The 27,495-nt window shown below is 44.4% G+C and overlaps 2 protein-coding genes across 3 annotated transcripts; one reads left to right on the forward strand and one right to left on the reverse strand.

Annotated features, from left to right (window-relative positions):
* The first annotated feature begins 3,713 nt into the window (after positions 1–3,713).
* On the forward strand, positions 3,714–7,795 carry LOC117474687. 2 transcript variants are annotated; one of them, XM_034120662.1, is made up of 3 exons: positions 3,714–4,124; positions 5,529–5,911; positions 6,982–7,795. In XM_034120662.1, the coding sequence occupies exons 2-3, from the start codon at positions 5,541–5,543 to the stop codon at positions 7,571–7,573; spliced, it is 963 nt and encodes a 320-aa protein (XP_033976553.1). In that variant the 5' UTR covers positions 3,714–4,124; positions 5,529–5,540; the 3' UTR covers positions 7,574–7,795. The 2 variants fall into 2 exon arrangements, with proteins under 2 accessions (XP_033976553.1, XP_033976554.1); XM_034120663.1 differs by having other exon boundaries at positions 3,714–4,115.
* A 12,686-nt stretch (positions 7,796–20,481) lies between these two features.
* Positions 20,482–27,236, reverse strand: LOC117474739 (germ cell-specific gene 1-like protein). Its single transcript, XM_034120731.1, has 5 exons — positions 26,948–27,236; positions 24,518–24,565; positions 22,752–22,904; positions 22,323–22,434; positions 20,482–21,699 (listed from the first exon to the last, which is right to left on the reverse strand). Exons 1-5 carry the CDS (start codon positions 27,234–27,236, stop codon positions 21,405–21,407), a joined length of 897 nt encoding a protein of 298 aa, XP_033976622.1. The 3' UTR covers positions 20,482–21,404.
* Positions 27,237–27,495: the final 259 nt, after the last annotated feature.

Consider the following 27,495-nt stretch of genomic DNA (forward strand, 5'->3'; position numbering starts at 1 on the left):
AAAGTAAAGATACATACACACCTAACAACATCTATTTACATTTGTTGTACTAGACAGATATAGGGCTTGATTACCGACGAGCCCTGGTAAAAAGAATATTTTTTATTGGTAAGCGCTTGTAATATTTATTATTCACCACAACATAATGCAGTACAATGTTTTGGGGAAATATTTTCCAAGGCCCATAACTTTGACCCAGTTTATCAGTTCATACTGTCCTGACTGAGCACACGCACCTGTAGCCTTGGCTGCTGTGCTCTCAGTGTTTTGTCTCCCTGTTCCTGCCTGTTGGCGTCAGCTGATAGAGGTGTTATGATTCTATCTTGTTATGCACAATGTTGATTATTCTCTCTGAACTAGCTAAATACATGTGTCTGGGGGAGAGTTCTTCAGAATTGACGTGGCAACTCTACCGTGAAGTCAGAACGTCTGACTCCTGATTTGTTTTGTGAATTCTCCGGCCGAAGCTCCTAAATAAACCATCAGTGTTTGACATCAAAGCTCCAGCTCTCCCCGTGTCTCCTTCCTGAGTCGGTGACTCCTCCTGCATGGCTACACAGAAGTTTCCCCCACATCTATGTTATTTTTTCAGCTCTGAATCCCTCTCTCCTCTGTGATCACAGGGCTATATGGTTATGTAGTTTGAACATACATGAATATGTAGGTTGAGTTTACATCCAGTGTCTCGTTTACCAACACACTCTCACTCCCTAAGCGTCCAGGAGCGACGCTTGGTCAGGGTCCCGTGGCGTCCAGTTGTGACGCGCCGAGGCTCCTTCAGCTTCATAAACGGACGCAAAGAGCTTTCAACTGATTGCAATGTATTCCCATCGGCGGCGGTATTTGACGCTTAGGGAAGCACGGCATTCGTTTGTGTCGGAGGCTGTTAAAGGCAATGTGAGCGTCCATTCCCATTGGATAACGGAGAATTGTACACCCGGAAGTAAGTATTCCCCTTACTGTCGATTGATTTGACAGTGATATCTCCACTACACATCAACTCAAAAACACCAGATTATCCTAATAAATAATACAATTATAAAATGCAATAACGTGCTTTAACCAGTAGGTGTCCCTTTCTATCAGCTGTGCACTGTTATGGTGTAAATACAGCCTATCTACCAATTGGATCAAATATAAAAGTCAGCCGAATTAGTGTTGATATTGCAAGGAGACGTATTGTGTGAAAAGAAATGTAAGATGTTGTTTAATTGCTTATATATTTAAGATCCACGTCAAGTTTTCAGTTTTGGCGGCAGTTCCTGTTTGTCTAGAAGTCTTGTCATCAGGGCTCTATAAATAGAGTTAACTACGGCAGATATGTCATATTTAATGCAGCCGAAACATGTATTACAATGCCGTTATGTGATGACTTTCAAAGAGAAAAGCAAGCACACTCGGAATAATGTATTATTTAATTGTTTTATACAGTCTATGGTTGCTACAGAGGATTGTGGGTAATGTAATGTCTTCGGCCGTATATTCATATACAAATGTTTCTTCCTGTTATGTAAAACGTGCAATCTCTGGAACGTGTGCAAACTTTATTATAATAATGTTCAAGGGCAAAGTAAAGATACATACACACCTTACAACATCTATCTACATTTTTTGTACTAGACAGATATAGGGCTTACCGACGAGCCCTGGTAATGTTTTACTCAAATGGATGGAAATCTTTTTTATTTGTAGGTGCTTGTAATATTTATTATTCACCACAACATAATGCAGTACAATGTTTTGGGGAAATAATTTCCTAGGCCCATAACCTCTCTCCCTTCTCTCCCTTTCCCCCCCCCCCCCCCTTCCACCTCTCCCCTCTCCCCCCTCTCTCCCTTCTCTCCCCTCTATCTCACCTCTCCACCCTGCCCCCACTGGACCGGGACTTTAAAACCCCCCCACACACACAGACACAACAAATCCAACACTAGTTACTTTTACGCTGCTATGGAAATGTTTGCACTCCCATTTGCACTATGTACATCATCTTTTTTTATATATATCCTGCTTACTTGAAGTAAACGGTTATTTTGTGTTTTTTTGTAAATATTGAGTGTTCTTGCATTACATTACATTTAGCTGATGCTTTTATCCAAAGCGACTTACAATAAGTGCATTCGACCAAGAAGATACAAACTAGAAGAAAACAGAATCATATAAGAACATTAGGTTTCATAGAGCCAAAACATTTGTGTGCTACTCAACTGGCTTTAGATAAGCCAGTCCTTTATTAGTAGCCTATATAAGTCCTTTGTTAGTATGTAAGTGCTTTGTTAGTATCTAAGTTTTTTTCGTTTTTCATTTTTTTCATTTTATTGTTCGAAGTGGAGTCGAAAGAGATGAGTTTTCAGTCTGCGCCGGAAGATGTGTAAGCTTTCTGCTGTCCTGATGTCAATGGGGAGCTCATTCCACCATTTTGGAGCCAGGATAGCAAACCCACGTGTTTTTGCTGATGGGAACTTGGGTCCCCCTCGCAGTGCGGGTGCAGCGAGCCGTTTGGCTGATGCAGAGCGGATGGCACATGCAGGTAGACCAGCCAGGAGGGAGTTGCAGTAGTCTAGGCGTGAGATGACAAGAGCCTGGACCAGAAGTTGCGTCGCTTTCTGGGTGAGGAGGGGACGTATCCTCCTGATGTTTTAAACTACCGGATACCGCCGTGTCAACTTCTGGCTGCAGCAAATGTCTTTGTCAATTCTCCGTCCGTAACTTCAAATAAATCTTCAGTGCTTGCCATCAAGCTCAAGCTCTCCCCGTGTTTCATTGTGTTTCGACTACATGCTCCAGAAGTTTCCATTACACAATGCAACACCCTATTTTTAGCATCACGTAAGTTAGCCATAAAGTCAAAATCCACACTTATTGTTTCCCACCAAAGGATATTTGTTAACATGGGGTAAATTAGCCCAGTTACAAGTGTTAAAAGGTACCTATTGAAGTCTATCCTTTAGGTAAGGCAAGGCAAGGCAAGTTTATTTATATAGCACCTTTCAACACAAGGCAATTCAAAGTGCTTTACAAAAATGAAAGACATTAAGAAAATGGCATTTAAAAACAGTCATTAAAAAGCAAAGATAATAAAATAAACATTAAAATGAATAAAAGTTACAGTGCAGTTTAACATTACATTACATTGCATTTAGCTGACGTTTTTATCCAAAGCGAATTACAATAAGTGCATTCAACCAAGAAGATACAAGCTTATCATATAAGTACATTAGGTTTCATAGAGCCAAAACATTTTAAGTGCTACTCAACTGGCTTTAGATAAGCCAGTCCTTTGTTAGTATATAAGTGCTTTGTTATGTAAGTGCTTAGTTAGTATATAAGTGCTTTGTTAGTAATTGTATTGCTCAAAGTGGAGTCGAAAGAGATTAGTTTTTAGTCTGCGCCGGAAGATGTGTAAGCTTTCTGCTGTCCTGATGTCAATGGGGAGCTCATTCCACCATTTTGGAGCCAGGATAGCAAACCGACGTGTTTTTGCTGATGGGAACTTGGGTCCCTCTCGCAGTGGACTTCAGAAATGTCCTTGGAAAATGCGAGTCAAACTGAATTAAAAAATGAGTGTCATCACTGTGTTCAAATTTGACTAAGATTTGCCAGATAAAGTTTTATTTGCATCTGTGTGTCTTTGGCTGCTCTTCTTGCTGAGAATGTAAATAAATACTATATTTACTCACTGACCGTTTTTGTCAGCCCATGCACCTATCCCTTTGACCCCAAAGTGTCCAGGCCGACTTCATTTAGACAAATTCAGGATGAGAGGGACACAGTGTTGCTGTGGATGCACTCCGGCCCAGCAGGTGGCAGTGGTGTTCATTAAGCTTACTTCATTGTGTGCTTTTTTTTTTTTTTTTTTTTTTATTGAACATTTTTTTAAACATACAAAAGCTCGGTGAGGATATCATCAACTTATCAACATAAGACTTCATTGTGTGCTTGCTGCTATAAACGTCACACAGAAAATACTTCCTGCTACCTGACATAAAGCTGAGGGTAAAGAGAAGCCTATTTCATTCTCTTTCAGCAGGGTTTATATATATATCTATTACACTGAATGTTTGAGAAGGAAACAGAAATAAAGTCTGCTTTATTTGGATGAACAAGCTTGATCATTTGTGAGTAAGGTAAGTGACTCACTATAACAAACACCAACAATCCTCCAGATGTGTGTGATATTACTGTTCCCAGTGATGGAAGAAGCAGAGGTGGAAGAAGTACTCAGATCTGGTACTTCAGTAAAAGTAGAAGTACCAGAGTGTAAATACTCTGTTACAAGTAAAGTCCTGCATTCAAAATGTTACTCAAGTAAAAGTGGGAAAGTATTAGCATCAACATATACTTAAATTATCAAAAGTAAAAGTTGTCATCGTGCAGATTGGTCCATTTCAGAATAATATATATGATATGTTTTATAATGATTGATCATGAAAGTGTTCTCAAAGCTGGTAAAGGTGCAGCTAGTTTGAATGACTTTGTATACTGCAGGGTAGCTTGTGAATTTACTCCAGGTGGAACTAAAGTCTGATTTAACACTTGATTATATTTCACATCATTCATCCACATCTGTAAAGTAACTAAAGGTATTAAATACATGTAGTGGAGTAAAAGGACATGATTTACCTCTGAATTGTAAATTGCAAATAGAAAATAACCATAAACATCTCACAATATAAAAATGAAACAGAACTAAGAAGTGAAAGATATACAAGTTGACCGTGAAAGATGCAAATCTGTAGACTATCTGTTAATAAAAGTTGGATATTATTAGCATCAAGTGTGTGAAGAATGGCATAATAATTCAATATAAATGTTATCTGAATAGTTATCACCACAATAAACCGTATTTAATTTTGTCTTAATGTCAATTATTTAATTTCATATTTTGTTTTTGTACATATCATATTCCATTTACATGTATATAGACTTCTTGCACAATTATTTTATTTTATTTTGTATTTTATTATATATGTTGCATTGTTGGAGGAGCTCAGGTCAGAAGAATTTCATTGCCATTTCTACACTGTAGCTTTGTGCATATGACAATTAAACCTTTGAATTTGAATTGAATTTGAATAAATGTACAGTGTGAATATAAGTCCAGTTAAAGGTCCCCTATAATACTGTTTTTCATCAACATATTATAGGATATAATCAGATATATACAAAACATGTCTCTGAAGTGTTTGGCTCCAAATACCAAACAGATCTCTGTTTCATCCCTGTTTCAAAAGTGCTGATTCTCTTTCTGTTACCTTGCCTTGGTTGGTGATTGGCTAATGGTTACACAAGCCAAAACATCGTTATGACATCATAAAGTGGCTAAAATCTGATCAGCTCATTTTCAGACAGGTTTTTATATAAATGGATCAGGATAGAAAGTGAGAGAATCTTTTTTCCTGAAACGTTCAGAATCTCTTTACACAGAGGGGACACATGTTGATGTAGAAAAGACATGAAGAAGTGGATTTTGCATGATAGGTGACCTTTAAGAGCAGAGATGTTAAACACACACTGTGCTTCATCTTCAGCTCTGAGTGGAGATGAAGCCGGAGCACCAGGATCTGGTCCTGCAGGCCTGCGGGGCCTCTTCCCTGTGTGTGGGGGCAAAGATCCAGACGCTGTGGAGCGGGTACGGGGAGATCGTGCGGCTGCAGTTGCAGGGCTCTGATTGGCCGTCTGTGGTCCTCAAACACGTCAAGTTTCCAGAGGAGGCGGAGCATCCCGGCGGCTGGAACACAGATCGCTCACACACACGTAAAGTGAGATCCTACCAGGTGGAGACTCACTGGTACCAGAACCTCTCCACCAATCAGAGCTGCAGGACCCCCGCCTGCCTGGCTGCTCGTTCCTATGGAGACGAGATGCTGATCGTGCTGGAGGACCTGGATGTGGCCGGGTATGATCAGAGGAGGTATGAGATTTTGTAAGAAATACTGGTCGGTCTGTAGCTCTGCAATATATATCAAAGTCAAAGTCAACTTTATTGTCAATCTTTCAGTTTGTGTGTACATACAGAGAGATCGAAATACCGTTTCCCACAATCCCGAGTACAAAAACACATATATATATACAAATATGTGTGCAAATATTTATACATATGCACACATTAAGACCTAAATAAAAGCACAACAATCAATATATACAAAATAACAGTCACTTTAATATCTAATGAATCATCATGTTTTACATTTCTTATTTCCTAGATGAGAAGCAGTTGAGCAAAACATACATTTGTTCAAAGACTTTCCGTTATAAATACATCCACATAAACAGCCAGGATTAAATAAATCAATATTGAGGTCATAGGTCAAAATTCTCACATTGCATGTTACTTTTCAGAACATATAATCCATCACACAGGGGAAGGAATAAGGTTTCATGAAATACAAACGAAATAAAAATACAGGCGTTTTGGTGGCTCGTCATAAATCTTATACGTGGAAATATACTGTTAAAAATGCTAATGTCTTTTACACTCGCAGGACATATTAAGGTGAAGAAATACAAAACCCCTTTATCATATTTAGTTATTGCTTAAAAACAATACAAATTAGACTAAAATATGATACAAATAAGCACTAAAAACTCACCAAAATGTGTAATGCGTGTTATCTCACCTCTTCTTCATGATGTTAAAAAGAAAACTCATATTTCCAAATACAAAAGTGTGAGAATCAAAGTGTTTTCAAGCTTTGGGTGCATGATGTATGCATGCAAATACTTCTCACCGCTCATAAAATAAGATGCAAATACCATAACAAGGCATTTTAACGTTTTAAACCATTATCCATTTTCAAAGAACCAAAATAAAACCAAAACAACATCTGGGAGTTCTTGTGAGCACTCTGTTTTTGACCATTCCTCTTCAACATCCTGTATATTACATGCTTGTCAGGTTGTACCACGGCATGGAGAAGTGTGAGATATTATGAGAGAATACAAATGTTTCATGCTGTATAAATAAGGATGTTTTCTCTGTAGGACCAGCGTGAAGGACAGAGAAATAAATGCTTGTCTCAGCTGGCTGGCCCACTTCCACACTCTCTTCCTGGGGGTGGAACCTGAGGGTCTGTGGCCCGTCGGCACATACTGGCACCTGGAGACCCGGCCCGACGAGCTGGAGGCCATGGGCCATCCCGAGCTGAAAGCAGCTGCCGGGGACATCGACAAGATCCTCAACGAATGTCGCTTCAAGACAATCGTTCACGGAGACGCCAAGTTAGCCAACTTCTGTTTCTCCGAAGGTGGGCGGGACGTGGCGGCGGTAGACTTTCAGTATGTGGGAGGAGGCTGTGGGATGAAGGACGTTGTGTATTTTTTAGGAAGCTGCATGGAGGAGAAGCAGTGTGAAAAGAGGGTACCAGGCCTGCTGGACTACTATTTTAGTGAACTGAAGCAATCTGTGAAAAAAGATGTGGACTTTGCTGCCCTGGAGACGGAGTGGAGGGAGATGTTTGTTTATGCCTGGACAGATTTTCATCGCTTTCTGCTGGGATGGAAGCCTGGACACTGGAAGATCAACCACTACAGTAAACAGCTGACCAAGGAGGTGCTCCGAAAACTGAAGCTGTAACCAAAAACATTTAGGAGAACTGGGAGTGTGGCTGGAAGGCTACCTGAAAATCTGTAAATGGAAAAATGTATTACTTAAAAAACCTGTGTATTAAGCATGCCTTTTGAAACACTTCTGGATACATTGAAGTGTGTGCAAAATACTGTCACTTTACTATACTGCCGTTCTTTTGACAAGGAAAACATTGTACCATCTCAATAAAGGAAAACAAAAAAACAACTAGTCACTGGAGCTTGTCTTATACGAAGATTGTACTTTTCCCTTTTTTCAGTGTCTTTAGGTTTTTTCCTATATTATTGGGTTTTTTCTCTCTTAAAGAAATGTCCGGCTACGATGTTGAAAATATTATCCTATTGAAAGTAAAGTCATGACGTTATCAAAATCAGGTTTTGTGACCATTTTGAACGCATTAAATAAAAACATAAAATGGAATCAAATGTTGAAAAAAGGTAGGAAGTTTAAGTCAAAAGATGCAACTCAATTTATAACAACAACAAATATGTAAAAACATGTTTATTACAACAAATACAGTGATGTCATAATAAAGGTATTAATGCTTAAAACAAGGTTATTGATCAGGGTAATAACTTGAATGATATGAATTGTTTTAAAGTCTCGTTGCATTTTTTTTATTCTACAATATGAAGATAAGGACTTTTACTTTGTTGTTGTTGCAGAGTTTTACATACTTTCTCCACCTCCAGCGGTGTAAAGTAACTAAGTACATTTAATCAAGTACTGTACTTAAGTACAGTTTTGAGGTACTTGTACTTCCCCTTGAGCAGGGGCGTCGCCTGGACCTGAAAACATTCGGGGCTTAGCCCACAGTGGCGGCGGCACTAGTGGCATTTTTCACTGCAACACTCCCCACACGCACACACACACTACACCCGCGACTGTGAAGAGATCTATGGATACCTCTCTCAACACCCATATGAAGCAGAACTGTAAACAGATTTACTTTTTCTTTATGGATATTTTACTAATCACTCCCCTTTTAAACTCTATTCTTGTTTTACTGCCATATAGTATTTCATAACTGTTTTTCCTTTATTCTCTTATTTTTTGTATAACTATAATGATCATATGAAGGTGTGCCGCGGAAATAATCTTTTGAATAATTTGTGACCAAACCGTTTGAGACCCACTGAGATAACTTAGACTAAAGTTAAGTATCTAAACACTCAGAGAGTCCTTTAGCTCACCTGAGTCTCTCAGTCTGAGAGGAGAGGACTCTCCTCCAGCTTCTTGTGGAACAAACAGCTCCTTATGTCCGTTAGTGCAGCTCGCTAACCAGATGCTAACAACACGGTCCATGCTGGCATGGGTCCCTCCCTCCCCCTCTCTCCCTCTCTCTCTCTCTATCACACTAAATGCGCTATTGCCACACACACACACAGAGCCGAGCTTGAATGACACAAGCACACGTTTATTTCCATGCAACTCTCTGATTGGTCTGGTGTCATGCCTCTGTTGCATTCACTGAACACGGGAAATTACAGTCCTGCCGTCCTCTCTTGTGTCATTATGAGGTTCACGTAAATTATTATTGAGGGAGAATTGTCCGGGGCTACAGTAAAAACATTCGGGGCTAAAGCCCCGGATGCCCAGGCCAGGCGACGCCACTGTTCATATTTCTCTTTTTGATTATAATACTGATGAACGTTCAAAACAAAGCACTTTGGCAACTTACCACATACGTTTTAATATGCTTAATAAGCACCGTAACTTTCATGATATCATTTCTCGTTCATAATCGGTTGTTTCCGTGAACGGCCGACTGTTGTGTGACGGCAAATGCCGCGGCCGCAAGGCATTGTGGGGCAGCATTTTCTCCTCTCCTTTCGGTTAGGGAGGTCCAGTGGTTCCTAAGCTAAAGGAGGTTATAAAGGACGTTTGAAACCTCCTTTCCTTTCATTTAGAGAATTCGAATGGCACTTATCATGGCTGCCACTGAGGGACTTCCGGGTCATTTCACTCCGTTAGGAAGGTTCCTAAGCTAAATGGACTATTCGACCGCAACCCCTGTTTCTTCCTCCTCTTGTGTGTTTTTCCCGCCATCATCAGTGTCTGCCCCGCCCCTGATTGTTTCCACCTGTTCCCACTCACCTCATGTTTAAATAGTCCTGTCTCTCCCCTGTCCTATGTCAGTTCGTCTTGTTTGTTTTCCCGAATGGTCGTGCCAAGCCTCAGCTAAGAAAGGATCGCTGTTACTCATGTCAGGTTTTGTAGTTTTGTTTATTTTGTAGGCTTAAGTTTCTTTCTTAAGTTCTCTTTTGTTATGCATAGGTTATATCTCTCACAGGCTCCTCTACTGGACTCTATGGGTACTACCTTATCATGCAAGCATTCACCTACTGAGATGTCTATAGACGTAGCCGGCCCCGGGGCGGGCCTACCTGAATGCGTGCGCATCTCACTTCCGTATAAAAGGAGGCCTCGCCTCCTGACCACCATCCTTTACTCTTCAGCGAGCGGAGGTGGTAACCTAGCACTGAGTCCGAGACGTACAAGTGGGAGAAAGGAAGTAGAGAAAGAGAGAGATATTGTGAAAATGGAGCCAGTCCTGGAGCATCGTAGTTGCCCGTCGTGTCCTGGACTGATTGCGGGAGCAGACCCGCATCGTCAGTGTTTCCAGTGCCTGGGACAGGATCATGCTGAGCAGGGAGCGGGCCAGACACCGGCCTGTGCTTCCTGCTGTTCGATCCCGATGCTAAACAGCCGGCATTGTGCGGAGCACTTCTCGAGGAAGTTCGGCCCGCAGGTGTGCAGAGAGGAAGAGGATGTGGACCTCGAGGTGGTGGACATGGACGACCTGGAGGACGTGCCGTTTGAATTCGTCCTTCCGAGGGACCGAGTGGTCGACTTCGCGGAGGAGGATGACGACATCTCCTTGTCCGACACCCCCGGGTCCGACAGCCAGGAGGGCCCAGCACTCAGGTCTGCGCGACTGGACTTCCCAGCGGTGATGACCCAGGCAGCGGAGCGTGTAGGCTTACCGCTCCCCCCACCGCTGCCACCGAGGCCTGTAAGCCGCCTTAGGCAGGGGTTTTACGGCCCGGTGCTTCCGGCGCAGCCGGCTTTCGTCTCGCCCCCGTTGCCAGACATCTGGCAGTGTGTGGAGGCGACATGGCGGCGTCCATTGAGGACGAAGGCGGCCATAGCATCCATGTCGGGCATTATCAGGGTGCAGGGCCGATCAGACACGGTGTGTTCTGGCGTGCCCCCCCTCGACGAGAGCCTGGCGGCCCATCTGTTGCCACGATCAGCTGGTTGGGCGGAGGGGAAGAAACCTCTGCCCCCGCTGCCGCGGGACCGGGAAGCCTTGGAATATTTGGATAAAATGTTCAGGCTCGGTTCACAGATGGCGGCTGCGGCTAATAATCTGGGTGTGTTGGGCGTCTCCTTGATTACTCCTCGAGCAGACGCCCCCGCTCTCCCGTCTCAAGACGGGGATGATTATCCAGACCGCTGCATAGGTCAGATGAATAATCTGATCCATGGAGTGGCCACCGCAGCCGGGCGGGTGATGTCCTTAGCCACAGTGGCGTCTCGTCATGTGTGGCTGGGACTCACCGCGCTGCCCAAAAAGGACCGAGCAGATCTCCTTGGAGCCCCCGTTTCCACGGAAGGGCTCTTTGGGTCTATAGCCTCGGTCACCCAGCGTTTCAGCCGTCTGGAGGAAGAGAGGCTGCAGCTTAGCCGCATGTTGCCGCTAGCTTCTCCCCAGGCATAGCGTCCTCCGCGGGCGGCGGAGCGCAGTGCAACGGTGAGACGGAGGGAGAGACGCCGGTACGAAGGTCCCGTGCCGGTAGCACCCTCCGCTTCTTCAACCGACCCCGTGGGGCCAGCGTACCGGCACTCACGGGGGCGGGCTGCCCGGCCACGGCAGTCTCAGCAGCAGCAGAGAACCGCCGGGTGGGGAGCTCCGCCAAAACGCAGCTGACTGGCGGAGGGAGGAAGCGTCTCAACGGGTCTCTCCACCCAGGACGCTAGGGTGAATCCCACCTCCTCCCTGTTCAATGCCCAGGTCCCTTTTATTAGGAAAACTAATAAAGAAAAAGGTGATCTGTATCCAAGTCTGAGTGTCATTTGTTTTCACAATCCTGCACTCACACACATTGTTGACTGTACATATTCCCCACTCGCTACCCCGGTTATTTCTCCTGTAAAGGAGACGGCTAGTGGGCATGCGCAGATGAGAGAGATAAACCGCAGGAAGTGCTATAGTAGCGCTATGCGGGTACAGGGGCTTGCTAGTCGGCGCATTATGGTTAGGGAACACACTACGCCTAGAATAAAGGCTCCAATTAATACAGTTTACCGTAGTGGTAAGAGCTGCATTATGGCGGAGCTCGCGCTCTCTCAGGAGCCCATGGTGTGTTCAGGGACCTCAGGTGAACACATTACGTCAACAAAAACTCCGGTTAATGCTGGTTACCATGGTAATGAGAACAGCGTTAGGGTGGAGCGCGCGCTCACACAAGAGCGCGCGATGGTGTGTTCAGGTACCTCAATAAAAAATCGGCCCTTTCTGTGTCGACCCTCCATGGGCAAATCTTCCTTTCATGGGGGATTTTGCGGCGGAACGGGTCACCAGAGAGTATCACAGCTTTATAGCTGCGGCCCCACAGCTAAGGGCTTGTCCATTAACTCAATATTATGGGGAATGGAAACTCAGCTGTGTACTGTCAGAGTGGATGGACAGGACGCTGAAACGGGGTTATTCACTCCAGTTTTGCAGCGTCCCACCTCCATTCAGAGGCATGCGAGAGGTAATTCTGTCATCCCAGGAGGAGATGGGTTTCCTCTCAACAGAGATTCAGGCTTTGGTGCAGAAACAGGCAGTGTCTGTGGTGCATCCTCAGCAAAAGGAAAAGGGTTTTTATTCCATGTACTTCCTGGTTTTCAAGAAGACAGGGGAATTCAGACCTATTCTAGATTTGCGCAGCCTGAATCTTCACATTTGCCGCAGGAAATTTCGCATGTTAACTATCAAACAGTTAATGGGGCTAGTGCAGCCGGGCGATTGGTTCACCACCATCGACCTGAAAGACGCATACTTTCATGTGGAGATTGTGCCAGAGCACAGGAAGTATCTGCGTTTTGCCTTTCAAGGGATAGCCTACGAGTACAACAGACTCCCGTTCGGCTATTCCCTATCCCCACGCACATTCAGCAAATGTGTGGCCACAGCGCTTCAACCGCTGCGCGCCCAGGGCATGAGAGTTTTCTTTTACATAGACGACCTCATTGTCATGGCTGGGTCCCGGGAACAGGCAATGTTTTGCACAACACAATTGATCACACACCTAACCAAATTAGGCTTTGCGATCAATTGGGGAAAGAGCACCCCCATACCTCACCAACAGGCGTTGTATTTGGGAGTGGTGCTCGATGCAGACACGCTACGTGCCACCCTGTCAGAAAGCAGGCGTACGTCCCTTCTCAGGGCGGTGTACAGGCTGCGACAGGGGGCAACAGTGACAGCTTTAACTGTCATGCAGACTCTGGGTCTCATGGCGGCTGCTCACGTTGTGGTCCCATTGGGGTTACTGCATATGCGCCGCCTGCAGAGGTGGTTTTCCAGTCTGCGTTTGGATCCCAAGAGGCACAAACGGCGGCTGGTGACCATCCCCCCCCTCAGTGGAGGGCAACCTCCGGTTCTGGGGGTCTCCCGGGCACCTCCGGAGGGGGTCTCCACTGGGGCGGGTAACCTCCTACATCACAGTGTTCACGGACGCATCCAGAACAGGATGGGGAGGGACCTGCCTGAAGAGGGCTATAGGTGGGCGCTGGTCTCTAACAGAAACACGACAGAGCAACCTCCTAGAGCTACGGGCGGTAGTGTTAGTCCTCCAGCATGTCATGCCCCTAATTCAAGGGAGACATGTATTGGTCAGGAGCGACAACAGCACCACAGTGGCTTATATCAACAGGCAGGGCGGAGTCCGCTCCGCCGCCTTGTTGGCCACAGCGGAGAGGCTGTGGTTATGGGCATCAGAGGTGGTATTATCTCTGAGAGCCCTCCATATCCCGGGACTGGAGAACAGGGGGGCCGACCTCATGTCGAGGGGCGGCCCCCTGCCAGGCGAATGGACGCTTCACCCGGAGGTGGTGAAGCAGATCTGGGCCCAGTTCGGGAGAGCGGAAGTGGACCTGTTCGCCAGCCGGCGCAACAGCCACTGTGCCCTGTGGTTTTCCATGGCCCTGAGCGACGACCCGCCTTTGGGGGTGGACGCGTTTGCACACGAGCCATGGCCAAGGAAGCTGCTATACGCCTTTCCACCGCTGCGTCTCATTCTCCCTCTCCTGGGGAGAGTGAGGCGAGAACGTCTGGTAGTCATTCTGGTGGCACCGGATCGCGTCGGGGCTCCGTGGTACTCAGAAATGACACAGATGAAGGTGGGCCAGCCCTGGGCGATCCCCCAGTTCTGGGGGGCGATGTCTCAAGAGGCAGGTGCAATCGGGGCGTTACCCACTCTGGGCCGTCCTCTTCAGGCTTGGCTCCTGAGAGGGACAGGCTGAGACAGGGTGGATTGTCTGACAGCGTTATTCAGTCTATCCAGGCAGCTAGAGCAGAATCCACCACAGCCTGTTACAGGCCGAAGTGGTTGAGATTCCAGCATTGGTGTGAGGAGCGGGGAATAGAGCCCCTATCTTGTGAGTTGGGCTCTATTTTATCCTTCTTACAGTTACTGGTGGACAGAGGGCTTGCTCATTCCACAGTGAAGGTGTATGCAGCAGCCATCTCGTCCTGTCATGAGGGATTCAACGGCAGGTCAGCCTTCTCTCATCCACTGATGTTGCGGTTTTTACAGGGGGTCAGGAGGCTGCGCCCGGTGGTGCACGCCTCCGCCCCACAGTGGGACCTGCCGCTGGTGCTCGAGGCCTTGGTCACGGGGCCATTTGAGCCTCTTGAGCTCTCCTCCCTGAAAGCACTGTCGTGGAAGACAGCGTTGCTACTTGCCTTAACGTCAGCCAAAAGAGTGTCCGAGTTAACCGCTCTGTCGGTGCACCCGAGCTGTTTATTGATTCGGGGTGACCAGAGTGGGGCGACACTCAGACCGAACCCCTCCTTTGTGCCCAAGAGCCTAAGGAGTGAGTTCAGGTCGAGGGCTATTCAGTTGGGGGGTTTTAGTCTTCCACCCCATGGGGGGGCTAGAGAAGCTAAATTACACCTCCTCTGCCCGGTGCGCGCATTAGCATATTATGTAGAGCGCACAGCTACCCTGAGACGCACTGAACAGCTGTTTGTGTGCTTCGGGGGCGGGGTGACTGGAAAAGCTCTGTCCAAGAAACGCCTGGCAGGCTGGCTTTGTGAAACCATTGCACACGCCTACAAGCAGGCAGGGAGAGCCTGTCCCATGGGGGTCCGTGCGCACTCCACACGAGCTGTGGCTGCATCAACAGCCTTATTCAGCGGTGTGAGTGTGGAGGATATATGCACGGCGGCGTCTTGGTCAACGCCAGGCCCCTTCATAAAGTTTTATCTCTTGGATATGTCTGGCTCTTTCTCATCGTCTGTACTTGCTGTGGCAACACAGGACTGGTGAGGAGGGGGGGGGGCTGTGGGTCAGTGGGCATCTGACCCCCTCCCCGGGCGTAAATGCGCTTACATTTCTCCGGACCCCTGGAGAGTCGCGGGGTGATGTAATGCGCTCTGGGCCCTTACAGGGCTGAAGGGCTCCCCTCGCCTGCCTGGGGGCAGGAGGGGGAGAGCCCTCCATATTGTTGTCCCTACACACTCTGCACAGGGTCAGTGGCTGAGTGGGGGGACGTAGGGGGCACTTGCGTTCTCCCCGTGCTCTTTAGGGACTCAGGAGGGAGAGTGCATAGTGAACCCATACAGGGCTGCGGACTTTCCCTGTCTGCCTAGGGGCAGACGCACGGGAGTCCTCAGCACTATTTTTGAGCACACTTTTTTGCGAGGCAAGCGCGTCAGGGTGTGCTCTATCGGCCGCAGCCCGGACTTCTCCACGGTTACAACCGAGGGAGAGGTGAGTGAGGCGCAGTGGCTGCTAAAGCCGGTCAGGGACAGTGAGGTGGATCGGTGTGCTGGACGACAGTGTGTGCATACATCGGGGCTCCGCCCACTGTACCCATAGAGTCCAGTAGAGGGCGGAGCCTGTGAGAGATATAACGTTGGGTTACGTATTGTAACCCTTGTTATATAAACACAGGCGGAGCCCTCTACCTTGGGGGCACTGTCTGTCCTATACCGCTCGCTGAAGAGTGGTGTAGGATGGTGGTCAGGAGGCGAGGCCTCCTTTTATACGGAAGTGAGATGCGCACGCATTCAGGTAGGCCCGCCCCGGGGCCGGCTACGTCTATAGAAATCTCAGTAGGTGAATGCTTGCATGATAAGGTAGTACCCATAGAGTCCAGTAGAGGGCTCCGCCTGTGTTTATATAACAAGGGTTACAATACGTAACCCGACGTTTTTCCTCCTTGTGAGCGCTTTTTGTTAATTCCAGTACCTACTCTGTTAAAAGGAATTACCTGATCTTTGAAATAAAAGATACATTTTTGTTACATTCAAGACTTTGTCTCTGGGTCGTGCAGACCCAGCCGACCCAAAAGCGCTCCAGACTGCATTGTTTGCCCAAGGAAGTCTAATTCACCAGCATCAAGAGCAGCTAACTGCTATTGGGCACGGAGTAAGAGGTTTGTCGGACCGCCAGGAGGGTTTTCAGACCGCCGTAAAGGTCAATCTCTCCCCCTTCCAGTGCGCCTATGGATATCAATACCCGCTGTTCCCAGCCAACGAGGAGGAGGTCAGAGTCCCGTCTGCGCACGCCATGGTCCGACGTTGTCGGAAGGTCTGTCCCGGAGCTCGGCAGGCACTCCTTCGGACATCCGCTAGGATGAAGGCAGCGGCAAATCGTTCCCGCCGTGCGACTCCCGTCTACAGACCGGGTCAGCGTGTCTGGTTATCCACTAAAGACTTACCCCTACATGTTCATTCCAGGAAGTTGGCACCAAGGTTCGTGGGTCCTTTCCAAATTCAGAACATTATTAACCCTGTCGCGGTGCGTCTCCGACTCCCCAGGTCTCTCAAGGTCCACCCCACATTCCACGTCAGCAAAATCAAGCCTGTTCAGGAGAGCGCCCTGGTTCCCGCCTCCAAGGCCCCTCCACCACCTTGGATCATTGACGGGGGCCCGGTATACACGGTCAGGAAGCTACTAGCGGTCCGCAAACGGGGCCGAGGACATCAATACCTGGTCGAATGGGAGGGATACGGTCCTGAGGAGCGCTTATGGGTAGCTCCCGCACTTATCATTGATAAAACTCTGATCAGGGACTTCCACGATCGTCGTCCTGATCAGCCTTGGCCATCAGGAGTCGTCCCTAGAGGGGGGGGGTACTGTTGTGTCTCGTCAAATGTGTTAGTTATGTTTATGTATTTTGTCTGTCATTTCCTGTTTTATTTTGTACTTACCTCTTGTCTTTAATTTCAGGCCCTGTTTCTTCCTCCTCTTGTGTGTTTTTCCCGCCATCATCAGTGTCTGCCCCGCCCCTGATTGTTTCCACCTGTTCCCACTCACCTCATGTTTAAATAGTCTTGTCTCTCCCCTGTCCTGTGTCAGTTCGTCTTGTTTGTTTCCCCGAATGGTCGTGCCAAGCCTCAGCTAAGAAAGGATCGCTGTTACTCATGTCAGGTTTTGTAGTTTTGTTTATTTTGTAGGCTTAAGTTTCTTTCTTAAGTTCTCTTTTGTTATGCATAGTTTTTTCCTCCTTGTGAGCGCTTTTTGTTAATTCCAGTACCTACTCTGTTAAAAGGAATTACCTGATCTTTTAAATAAAAGATACATTTGTGTTAAATTCAAGACTTTGTCTCTGTGTCGTGCATTTGGGTCCATCAGTTTGTGTCGAGGTCCTGACATTGAATGCATAAATGAAAGTTCGAAGAAGGAAATAAAAGACATTCAAAGAACAGTGATAAAAAAGAAAAGCTAACAGGTTGAGTTTGTAATAAATTGTGTTTCTATTTTCAAGATGTGATATGATTGCCACATTAACATGTCTGTAAAAAATAAAATGTTGGGGTTTTTCTTGTTAATGAAAGAAATAAGGGGACAAGTGAAAATCTCAGTCATTTGTTTTGTTTAATTATAAAAACATCTCTAAATAATTTTTCTGAAACAAGATATTTGAATTTTTTTATAAATATTGTATTTATCTGTAGGATTAAGAAACAATTCAATAAATTCAGATTTTCAATAATTTTTTCAGAAAAACATGTGAAAACCTTTTAGCTAATGCAGCTCTTTTAGTAAACCCTGCACATGTTTTGTCAGGTTAGTGTAGATATCTCTTTATTTGCATGTGTTTAGCACATTGCTGTTAATATGTTTCATCGTTTTTGAAGCTGCAGCACGTTACTCCTAATGTAAGTGTTTGGGCCGTAGTTTGTACATTTTAAACTTAAACATCTAATTTAAAGTAATAAAAGGTCAAATACATTTTGTTCTTGTTCTTCAGAGAGTGATAAAAACTGCTGCAACACTTTTTAGACCGTAAAACCGGGATGACATTGAAACCAGAGCTGAAAAAGGTGTACTTGTACAAGATGAAAAAGGCATCTCTTGCTAAGATGTAGCAGGAAATACATAATGGAGTCTGCAGGCTGGTGAGCCGTTTCTACACCAGCAGCAGTTTGATGTCAGACCGGTCTGACCGGAACAGGAAGGAACTCCTGCGTCACGTTGTAAACGTTAAAGTCACACAGGGAACATAGAGAGCCGAAGTCCCTCCCTTTGCGGTGGACCACCATGGGAACTTATTTCGGGAAAAATATGTATTGTAGTCCATGGCGAGAGAGAAATAATTTTTTGATCCCGTTTGAATTGTGCCATGAATTACACATGAGATGTTTGTAAATTTAAAAAAATAATTTCCAAGTCAAGAAAGTCACAGTTTGTCATAAAATTGTTGATATATAAGACTATGAAAATATGCAACTAGAAAGACCACAAATCCAAGAGTCGCGTAAGTGATGTCATAACTCGTTTAACACTCACCGAAACCTTGTACAGCCGGTCCCGCATGCTGGCAACCGACTAACTCTCCTTTTGTGTAATAGCAGCTCTCAACATGATTTCCACCTCGTTTAATACTTTTCACCTCATTCTGAAAGAAAGAGGTGAAATGTGCCAAGGTGACAGCTATCTTGGTGTTGGTGACGTGTGTTGTGCGAGACCAGAGATGTAGTTCATTGAGCGTTTTTTTTTTCTTGACTTGCAAAATTATCTTTTAAATTGACAAACATCATATGTGTAATTGATGGCACAATTCAAATGGGATTGAAAAATTATTTCTCTCTCGCCATTGACTACAATACATATTTTTTCTGAAATAAGGTCCCATGGGTCGGAAATAGAAGGGCGGGACTTAGGCTCTCTATAAGGTCCCATGGGTCGGAAGTAGAAGGGCTATAAGGTCCCATGGATCAGAAGTAGAAGGGCGGGACTTCTCTATTGAGCTTCTGTTCTTCTGTGGGCTTGTTTTGAGTCTAATGTAAGAGTATAAAGCGAGGTGTGTGTGTCGATGAGATAACACAACAGAACCCAGGTATGAGTTTGAGATTGTGTCAGCAGAAAGACAGCAGGTGTGTGTGTGTGTGTGTGTGTGTGTGTGTGTGTGTGTGTGTGTGTGTGTGTGTGTGTGTGTGTGTGTGTGTGTGTGTGTGTGTGTGTGTGTGTGTGTGTGTGTGTGTGTGTGTGTGTGTGTGTGTGTTCTTGTTAATGTCAGGTGGGAGAGATAAGAAAGGGTGAGTTATTAGTATTAGTATTAATAATAATATTTTTGTGTGTGGTTTAGGGAGGGCGGCGCACTAGCGCCCTCTATTGGCCAGCCACCACTGTCTGTGTTCCTCCGATACTTTTATTTTCTTTGATGTATCCATAAGCCGCGTTCACACCGCAGTACTTTTCCCACTTTAGTTCCGATATAGTTCCGAAATGTCGCGTTCACACCAAAAAGAGCCGGAACTAAAATTAGTTAATCAGAACCTTTTTTACCCCCTTTTCCATCCCCGCTAGAGAGCAGGACTTTGGTGGGAGAAAAAGGTTGATTGGCAAAAAGTTTTGTGAAGCCGCCATTTTATTATCCTCGCATTAGCATTATTAGCATTAGCATTAGCCCAGCGCACAAACGCAGAGAGACTAACTTATTGCAACACAAAAGAAAACATGGAAGCGGTGGAGATGAGGAGGTGTCGGCGTTCTGGCGATTTACTCGGAAGGCTAGAAGCCAGTCCCCAACTTTGGGGACTTCCGGCTGGGGACTTTGGGTGGCAGTATACGCCGTGAAGTTGTTTGCGGCCTGCCAGTAAACCCAAAGCAGAAGAAGAAGAAGTGACGTCAGCGGCTCATTTGCCTAATCCTTCCCCAGGGACTTATTCCGGTGTGAACGCGATCTGTACTTAGTTCATGAGAACTAAAGAGTTCTCATGAACGAAGTTCTCATGAACCTTTATGGGTAAAGTACTGCGGTGTGAATGCGCCTATAGTTCGCTCATCGAGCCGGGGGTCAGGTTATTCACTCGCAAGAAAAGGCGCTGGTGCGGGACCGTAGCAGGATATGACGCTTATTTTAGTTTTTTATTTAATTTCTTTGTTATTTTTGTCTAAACTCAAGGGAGCCAGAGCAGAGGGTTTGTATCACATACAATGTGTTGGAGCGTTAGCCAATAGAAGTGCAAGTGTTACATAGTGATGGTCCTATTTTTTACGGCAGGGGGTGTGGGGGAGAGAAACTCCTTCTGGAACGAACTTTGGGATTTTAGCCTTTGCTGTTATCATTTACATGCAGAAACCCCTATATAGCACACAACAGGAAAGGGTAAACCAATACAAGCATAATAAGGTTTCTTTAATGATGCAAACTAAAAAATCCCTCCCCCCTTACAGTTATTATGAACAGGGAAACCTAAACAGAACAACCTCGGAACAAAACAGGCTGTAAACATTTTTATTTTTGCTGTAAAGTTGTGCATTTTGACATTGGGGCTTAGGGGATTGACGTGCTGTTGGAGCCAGCCTAAAGTGGCCATCACTGCAGTTTTTTGGCACCTCACTCTATAATAGTATACTTCACATTTTCATTTTACAGGAAAGAGGAAACATCATCTCTAATGCGATTAGCTCATGTCCGTTTTTTCCAGTGTATCAGCTGGTTAGAATCTCCCATTACCCCTTTTCCACCACGACAATTTCCGTGGCAGGGCTAGTGGGGCTAGCTCCAATGAACCCTTTTGCTTTTCCAGTGATTAGCCCCTCGTCATGACATCCTCGCTTACTTTGCTGCTCTTCCCAGCAACACAAGGGAAAATAACAAAATGCTGGACCTCGCTGAGGACAGCTCATTTTGTTCTTATACTTACAAGGCTAGATTCACTAGCAAGCACAAGTTTTCCAACAACTTTCTACTCTTCGTGGTACTTGCCATGAACTGCTGTTGGTCACGTACATTTTGCCCAAGACTCTGAGGTAAAGGTCCGATGTATACTGCTTTATGCTCTTGGTGCTGTCCAGGCAAATAGTTGGTACCCTAGTTCAACCAATTTACGCAGCCGAGAGCCAGCACCTCTGCAGTGGAAACACAACAAAATGGTTTGCAAACGGACATCGGCTCCGAACCATTCCTGGAACTGCCTCAGTGGAAAAGGGGTGACTTCCAATGTCAACAACACACCCACAATTAAGGCAGTGTTAAAAAGAGTTGAGCTAATGATACAGCCTGAAATCCTCCAAAGTGTTTTCCACCTGAACGATAACAACTCTTCCATTCATCAAGTTGTCACCACTGATCTTTCCTGTCCCGCTCAGCACTGCTCCTCCCCCAAAGATCCTGCAATGTCACTCAGGTCCAGAGAGTCCGCAGGTATGAGAGTTTTCCTGCTGCTTTTCAGAGACTGGCTGGGATAAACCTCCACGGATTTTGAGATAGATTGCAGGGAGCGTTCGCGGTAATATCCAAAAGCTTCCCGTGCGTTCTCTTCGCGGATGCTTTGCTCAAAGGTCTTGCGCTTGTGCCTGAACTCAATGACTGTCTTGGTGTAGGAGTTGAGGGTGGTGACTGATGCGCCCATGCAGCAGGTAAAGGACGCCCAGGCCATGCTGAAAAAAATATATATCGGTTAGTAATTCAGCACAAGTGGTGACTGGTGTTGGATTTTATGATTAAAAAAGGGGAACACCCATGTAGAGACAAAATTCAAAATTGCATTTGGATAATTTTTTTCTCAATATTTTTTGTTTGCGGAGATTAGTGTTAAGCACATTGAAGTCTTTTTCATTCTCCTCAAGCATGCTGGGCCACATGAGAGATCAGACAATCAAATCATTGCCTCATGTACTTCACGCGCGTTGGTTAATGCCAACAAAAGGTCAAGAATTGTTTCGCTTCTGCAAACGATTTTTCAGCATACTGTGCATATTGTGAAATATCATCTCCTTATGCAATTCCAATCAGGCTTGCATTGGAGCTTTGCACACCAAAGCCTAATCCTACCATAACATGAGAGCTTTGGGATTTTTTTCATTAGAAACAGTGATGCTAAGGAGAGGTGACAGCAGAGATACAACAAACTATTTGGGGCTGCTACGTGCAGAAGGGAATCCCTCATCTGGCCTCTTACCGGCTGATTCGAATCAACTTTATTTATAAAACAGAGCTTTATATGATATGATGGATAATGATGGTGTGAGTACAATCTTTGAGTTTGAGTGTGGAGTCATACCAAAAGGACCAGCCGTAGACCCAGTTGTAGGGTCTCCAGTCGGGGGGGCCGAGGCTGACAGTGACCTGGAACACCTGTGTGTACATCACATGAGCCACCATGCCCAGAAGACCTGAAACAATAAAGAAAAAATGTGGTTAGCTAGAAATACAAGTATACAAAAATAATTCTTCAGAAACAGGATGGTAAGCTTCAACAAGTTTTGAACTACAGTAAAACCTTCTCATGAAATATGCAAATATGTAAACAAGATAATGTAATGTCCATTGATAGCCTTACATTCTTGAATTCATGCCCTACTTTCTACACAATGCTTATCTTTTATCAAGTTTTGGCTAATGGAATGTCAAACTCTTGACTATAGTTCCAAAAAGCAATAAAAACAAGTACTGAAATCCTCTTTGTTCATTAGAAATAAAACCTGACTACCTGAGAGCACAGTGAAGACGGCAGCGAAGGCGTTGAGCTTGAGTCCATCGATGACGTTGCTGGAGTGGACCAGGTCTAAACACATCAGGCTGAAGCCCACCAGCAGCAGGACGATGTACAACATCTCAGAAACCAGCGACAGCCACAGCATCCCTGCAAAGGGGGGACACATTTGATTACGATAACATTTTAATCATTGTGTTATGTAATGTACAGTTTATTTACAGTATGTCACAATAAGTCCAAAGTCTTTCATGTGATGGAACCACATGTCTGAAGGTCCTTTGACTTTCTCAAGAATCAATCAACAGGTGTATTGCTGAGGATCAAAGGAAGACATTAAAACACAGAATACTCTAAAATGTTAAAGAACTGATTCACTCCATCTCATTCTTCAGAATTATTCTCTGTTTGATTGAGTTATTCTTTCCCAAAATGCTTTCCTATGGTGAACAGTTAGACAATGTTTATGTGTGGGGCTTTTATTGTGAAAGGTAAGAACAGTAGGAGTTGATTTGGCCTGTCAAGCTTGAAAGCAGTACTACAGTTGGTTGTGTTTGTCGGCTACAGAGCATCCTCGACTCATAAGCCTCTGTAACACTACTTAAGTTTACATTTCAATGTGACGTGACGCTAATTTCGCACACAGCATTGGTTGATGCCTTTATTCACATTGTGAATGCTTGAAAAATCTACTTTTTCCCAGACATTTCTTTTGCTCTTTCCCCTTGAAATATCTGCTTTAAACAGCAAGGAACAGCATGTTGAGTTCAGCTTACTCTCCATCCATGAACAGATCAGGAAGAGACCAGACATAGTGGAGATCTTTAGTAGACATTTGGAGACATATTTACTCAACATTTTCTTGACGGCCACGTTCATCTGGTGGACATTATTATTTACACACATTGAACTGAATTATTTTAGTATCTTCTGATTCAATCACTTGAAATACAGGATATGACATTTTCTCAGATGGCAAAGTTGAAAATCCTTATCCTTACTAAACTTAATTGTTATTAATGTTTGATAATACACCTTTACAAATTGGTCGAATTGATTAACAAATATACAGGTTACTTCTAGAGTTCCAGATTTTCCTTCAGGGAGTGTACTGTAATCATCTATATATAATTATCTGTAAGTTCTTTTTTACAAACATATAGAAGCCCATAAAGGATTTCATTGGTGTGAAAATGTAAACTTATTATTTTCACACATGTACAGTATGTTTTGTTTGAGTAAAATGCTAATTGAATAAAAATGCAATAATGCAATTTGGATACATTTTTTCGCAAGGTTTGTTCTCGGCCATGTGTAATTTGGAAAGTTCTATTCCACTGTACAATACTAATAAAATACTTATTCAAATTTGGAAACTAAAGTGCATTACATCACCATACATGTAACCGTATTTTCCATTTATACAAGCAATAGCTTATTTAAGTAAAACAATTGAATAGTATAACTGTTAAAAAATGACATTGGAATTTCACATTTAATTTACAAAACCCATACTTTCAAAATGTGCAATTAAAAAAGATGTACATTTAGAAAATTGGGCTATATTGCAATCACATTTTCAATTGTACATGATCATTTTAATAAAGTCACTCAAGAGACATATCTTTGGAAAGAAATGTATACGTTTCAACCAATCTTCTTCTTTGCCCATAGCCAGAGATGGGGACCTCAACATTTTAACAACACTTGGGATTGTTGGAGAACTTCTGATCATGGTTTATGATGATGAGCAGTGGACTCACCTTTCTCTGATGCAGGGGCCAAGTCGATGAAGCTTCTGCACATCTCACCTGAAGCAGAACAAATATATATTGTCGTGACCTCGCACAGCATGATAGCAGTAGCATCTCATATTGAATTCACTATGTGGCAGTTCAGATATTTGTGATTAACCTGTTTCTGGAAGTTCAGAGGGGGCATGTTCTGGATTAAACAAAATAAAGGCTCTTATTACTGAACTGATACAGGCCTCAGTCCTCTTAATCTGTCCAGGTGTGTATCTCTGGATCGGCTTAGACAAAGCATGAAACATAACGCCTGATGATCACACCGCTACAGCAAGGTCAGAGTTCATAAATTCAAAAATGAATGAACAGGATGTTGAATAAGAGACATAATATGTCTCTTATATGTCAACATCCTGTTCATTTGACATATTATGTCAGAAATGCAGCTGCTTTCGGGCACCTGATTCTGTGCCACCAGCTGGTGTGTTGGCAACCTTTACTCAACATCTGGATCTATCCTGTTGAATTAGGCCCATTTTGCATTGAGTTACAATGACAAAATAGCATCGATTACGATTACTATTTGGACACCATTTAAAAAATTAAACTAGATATAATGAAAGCCTTTTTCAAATTAACAAATAGAATGTAAAAAAAGACCCATTCCTGCAGATGTGACGTTTTCCCTCGTCATCTGTCGAGCGGGGCGCGTAGCTGGATTTGTTCTAAGTGGAACACTTTAATCAGGTAGAAAGATGGTGGCAACAGCTGTTTTGAGCAAAAACTCATCAAGGCTGCTGTTACATAATCCTTATTAACTCAAGCCGGTGCTCCCCCTCCCCTCCATCGTACAGCCACTTGATGAGATAGACATGTGCTAGGAATTCTTAAATTATCTCAATAGGTGCTTTATTTCTAGTCTTGAACAATATCAACATATGAATTGTTAGCACATTTTCTTATTGTATTGAAGATGAATGCTGGGATATATTTTACACAAGTTGCAGTGAACTAACCAGAGGAAGTAATCTGGCCTCATCTCATCTTTGACCTGAACTTTCACCCTGTTATGTTTGTTACCTTCAGTGACACGTCCTTGAGCCCTTAGTTAAATTACTTTACACCAACGTCACCATATTCCTTCAACAGTAGAGATAAGGCTTGTGAACACATCATTCACTGGTTATCCCCCCTTTGGATTAAGCTGCTAAGCAATCACATGCCGCCACGATCAAGTGTTCCATTTAAATCCTCGATCTGAGTACTGAAGAGTGAGAATCATCCTTTTCTCCTTTAAAAAAAGAAACTTAATTCTGAAACTCCTCTGTGCCTCTCTTAGCTCTGCATTTCATACCAAATAAACAGATAATCAGACTATACCAGATCCCTGCAATTAGATAAGTAGTCTGATATAAATGGAAGAAGCGATTATCCCGACATTGTTATGAAAGGGAATACGTAAAAGAGAGAGCTGAATTTAGAGCTGCATTATGACAAATAAGGGAGTTAAAATGACAAATGAAATGATGATTTCCACAAAAAAAAGAAGGTGAACATTTATTTATTTTGGTTTGTGTTTTAAAATGTGAATGAGGTTAAAGGTAGGGTAGGTAAATTTGAGAAACCGGCTCGATATCGCTAGAATTTGAAAATACACAACCGGAGAAAATCTGCCACTTCCTTATAGAGCCCCTCCTCCAACACACACGAACGCGCACATGACCAATGAGGGCACGAGATAAATTTGTGCACAGATGGAAGGCTGACAGGCAGGTAGGCCATCCAGTTATTTTAGCCGGGCCGGCTAAAATGATTGGTCGTGCTTTTTTACAGTATTACGGCTTCCACAGATTTATGGATTTTTTGTCAAAGCACTTAAGATATTCATTGCTATCGGGATGTTAAGAGCATTCCATGGAATATAACAACAAGTGTATCTCGAACCGGTTTCTCAAATTTACCTACCCTACCTTTAAGTAGGCTCAGACAATAATCTGATGATGACAAAAATAATCTACTCTGTCAGAATCAAAATAAAACATAGGGGAAAGGAGCAAGTGAAATGTGAGGGTGAGGTGCAATGTTTTAATACTTTTTTTTAGGTTAATATAACCTTTAGAAGGGTATTTAAGGACTTTCAAAGGGAAAAAAATAATGGTTTATGGTTAAATGTTTCTTATTCCCCACTTTCTTCATAAAAACGAGCCTTTTCCAGACCCGTGAAGTAGACACAATTATCCCTGCATTAACAGTCATTGAAACGCATACATTATTGCACTTAGGACATAGATATAAGTCTCTTAAACTTATTTTTTGTTTATCTAACTAATTCATCCCTCCCAATTATTCTACACACACACACACACACACACACACACACACACACACACACACACACACACACACACACACACACACACACACACACACACCTTCTACTCTTACTTTCATCGTGGATGTTCTCCTCGCAGGAGTACCAGATGCCGGTGTGGAAATGTCTGAAGAGGAAGCGGTCGTCCCCGGTCTCCCAGCTGTACACCACCTTGTTCGGGTCCGTCTCGTTCACTCCGTAGTCTATGCACTGGTGAGTCCGCAGTTTGCTGCACTTTGGCTTGGGGACTCTCTGGGTCCCCACGCACCAGTACGTCGTTATAAACGCGGTAATGGAGAAGAGAAGGGCGAAGAAGTTCAAGCTGATCGACAGGAGGCTCCTGCACCTGCGAGTCGTCTTCATTGTCCGTGAGAGGGATGGGGCGGCGCGCGGAGGTCCGAAAAGTTCATGGGTGCTGGGTGGAGTAGGTGCACGAGCCACGGCTAATTGTTTCCAAACACACCTGGTGGAGAAGTACAGGTCCCAATTGGCACTCTATAGTGAGCAAACAACTCCATGGATGCTGAGGAGACCGAAGGCATGCACACACTGAATCAGCTGTATGTCAAAGTGTCACACTCGAGGAAGTGTTTTCCTTTGGGTGGCCCGCGCGAGTCCAGCT

Source organism: Trematomus bernacchii, unplaced genomic scaffold (assembly GCF_902827165.1).
Source record: "Trematomus bernacchii unplaced genomic scaffold, fTreBer1.1, whole genome shotgun sequence".
Lineage (NCBI taxonomy): Eukaryota > Metazoa > Chordata > Actinopteri > Perciformes > Nototheniidae > Trematomus > Trematomus bernacchii.

Coding starts and splice junctions, on each gene's coding strand:
- LOC117474687 (XM_034120662.1), top strand. CDS start 5,541: ATGAAGCCGGAGCACCAGGATCTGGTCCTGCAGGCCTGCGGGGCCTCT. Junction 5,912..6,981: donor GCCGGGTATGATCAGAGGAG/GTATGAGATTTT, acceptor TTTTCTCTGTAG/GACCAGCGTGAAGGACAGAG.
- LOC117474739 (XM_034120731.1), bottom strand. CDS start 27,236: ATGAAGACGACTCGCAGGTGCAGGAGCCTCCTGTCGATCAGCTTGAAC. Junction 24,566..26,947: donor GGAGAACATCCACGATGAAA/GTAAGAGTAGAA, acceptor GTTCTGCTTCAG/GTGAGATGTGCAGAAGCTTC. Junction 22,435..22,751: donor CGTCTTCACTGTGCTCTCAG/GTAGTCAGGTTT, acceptor TTATTGTTTCAG/GTCTTCTGGGCATGGTGGCT.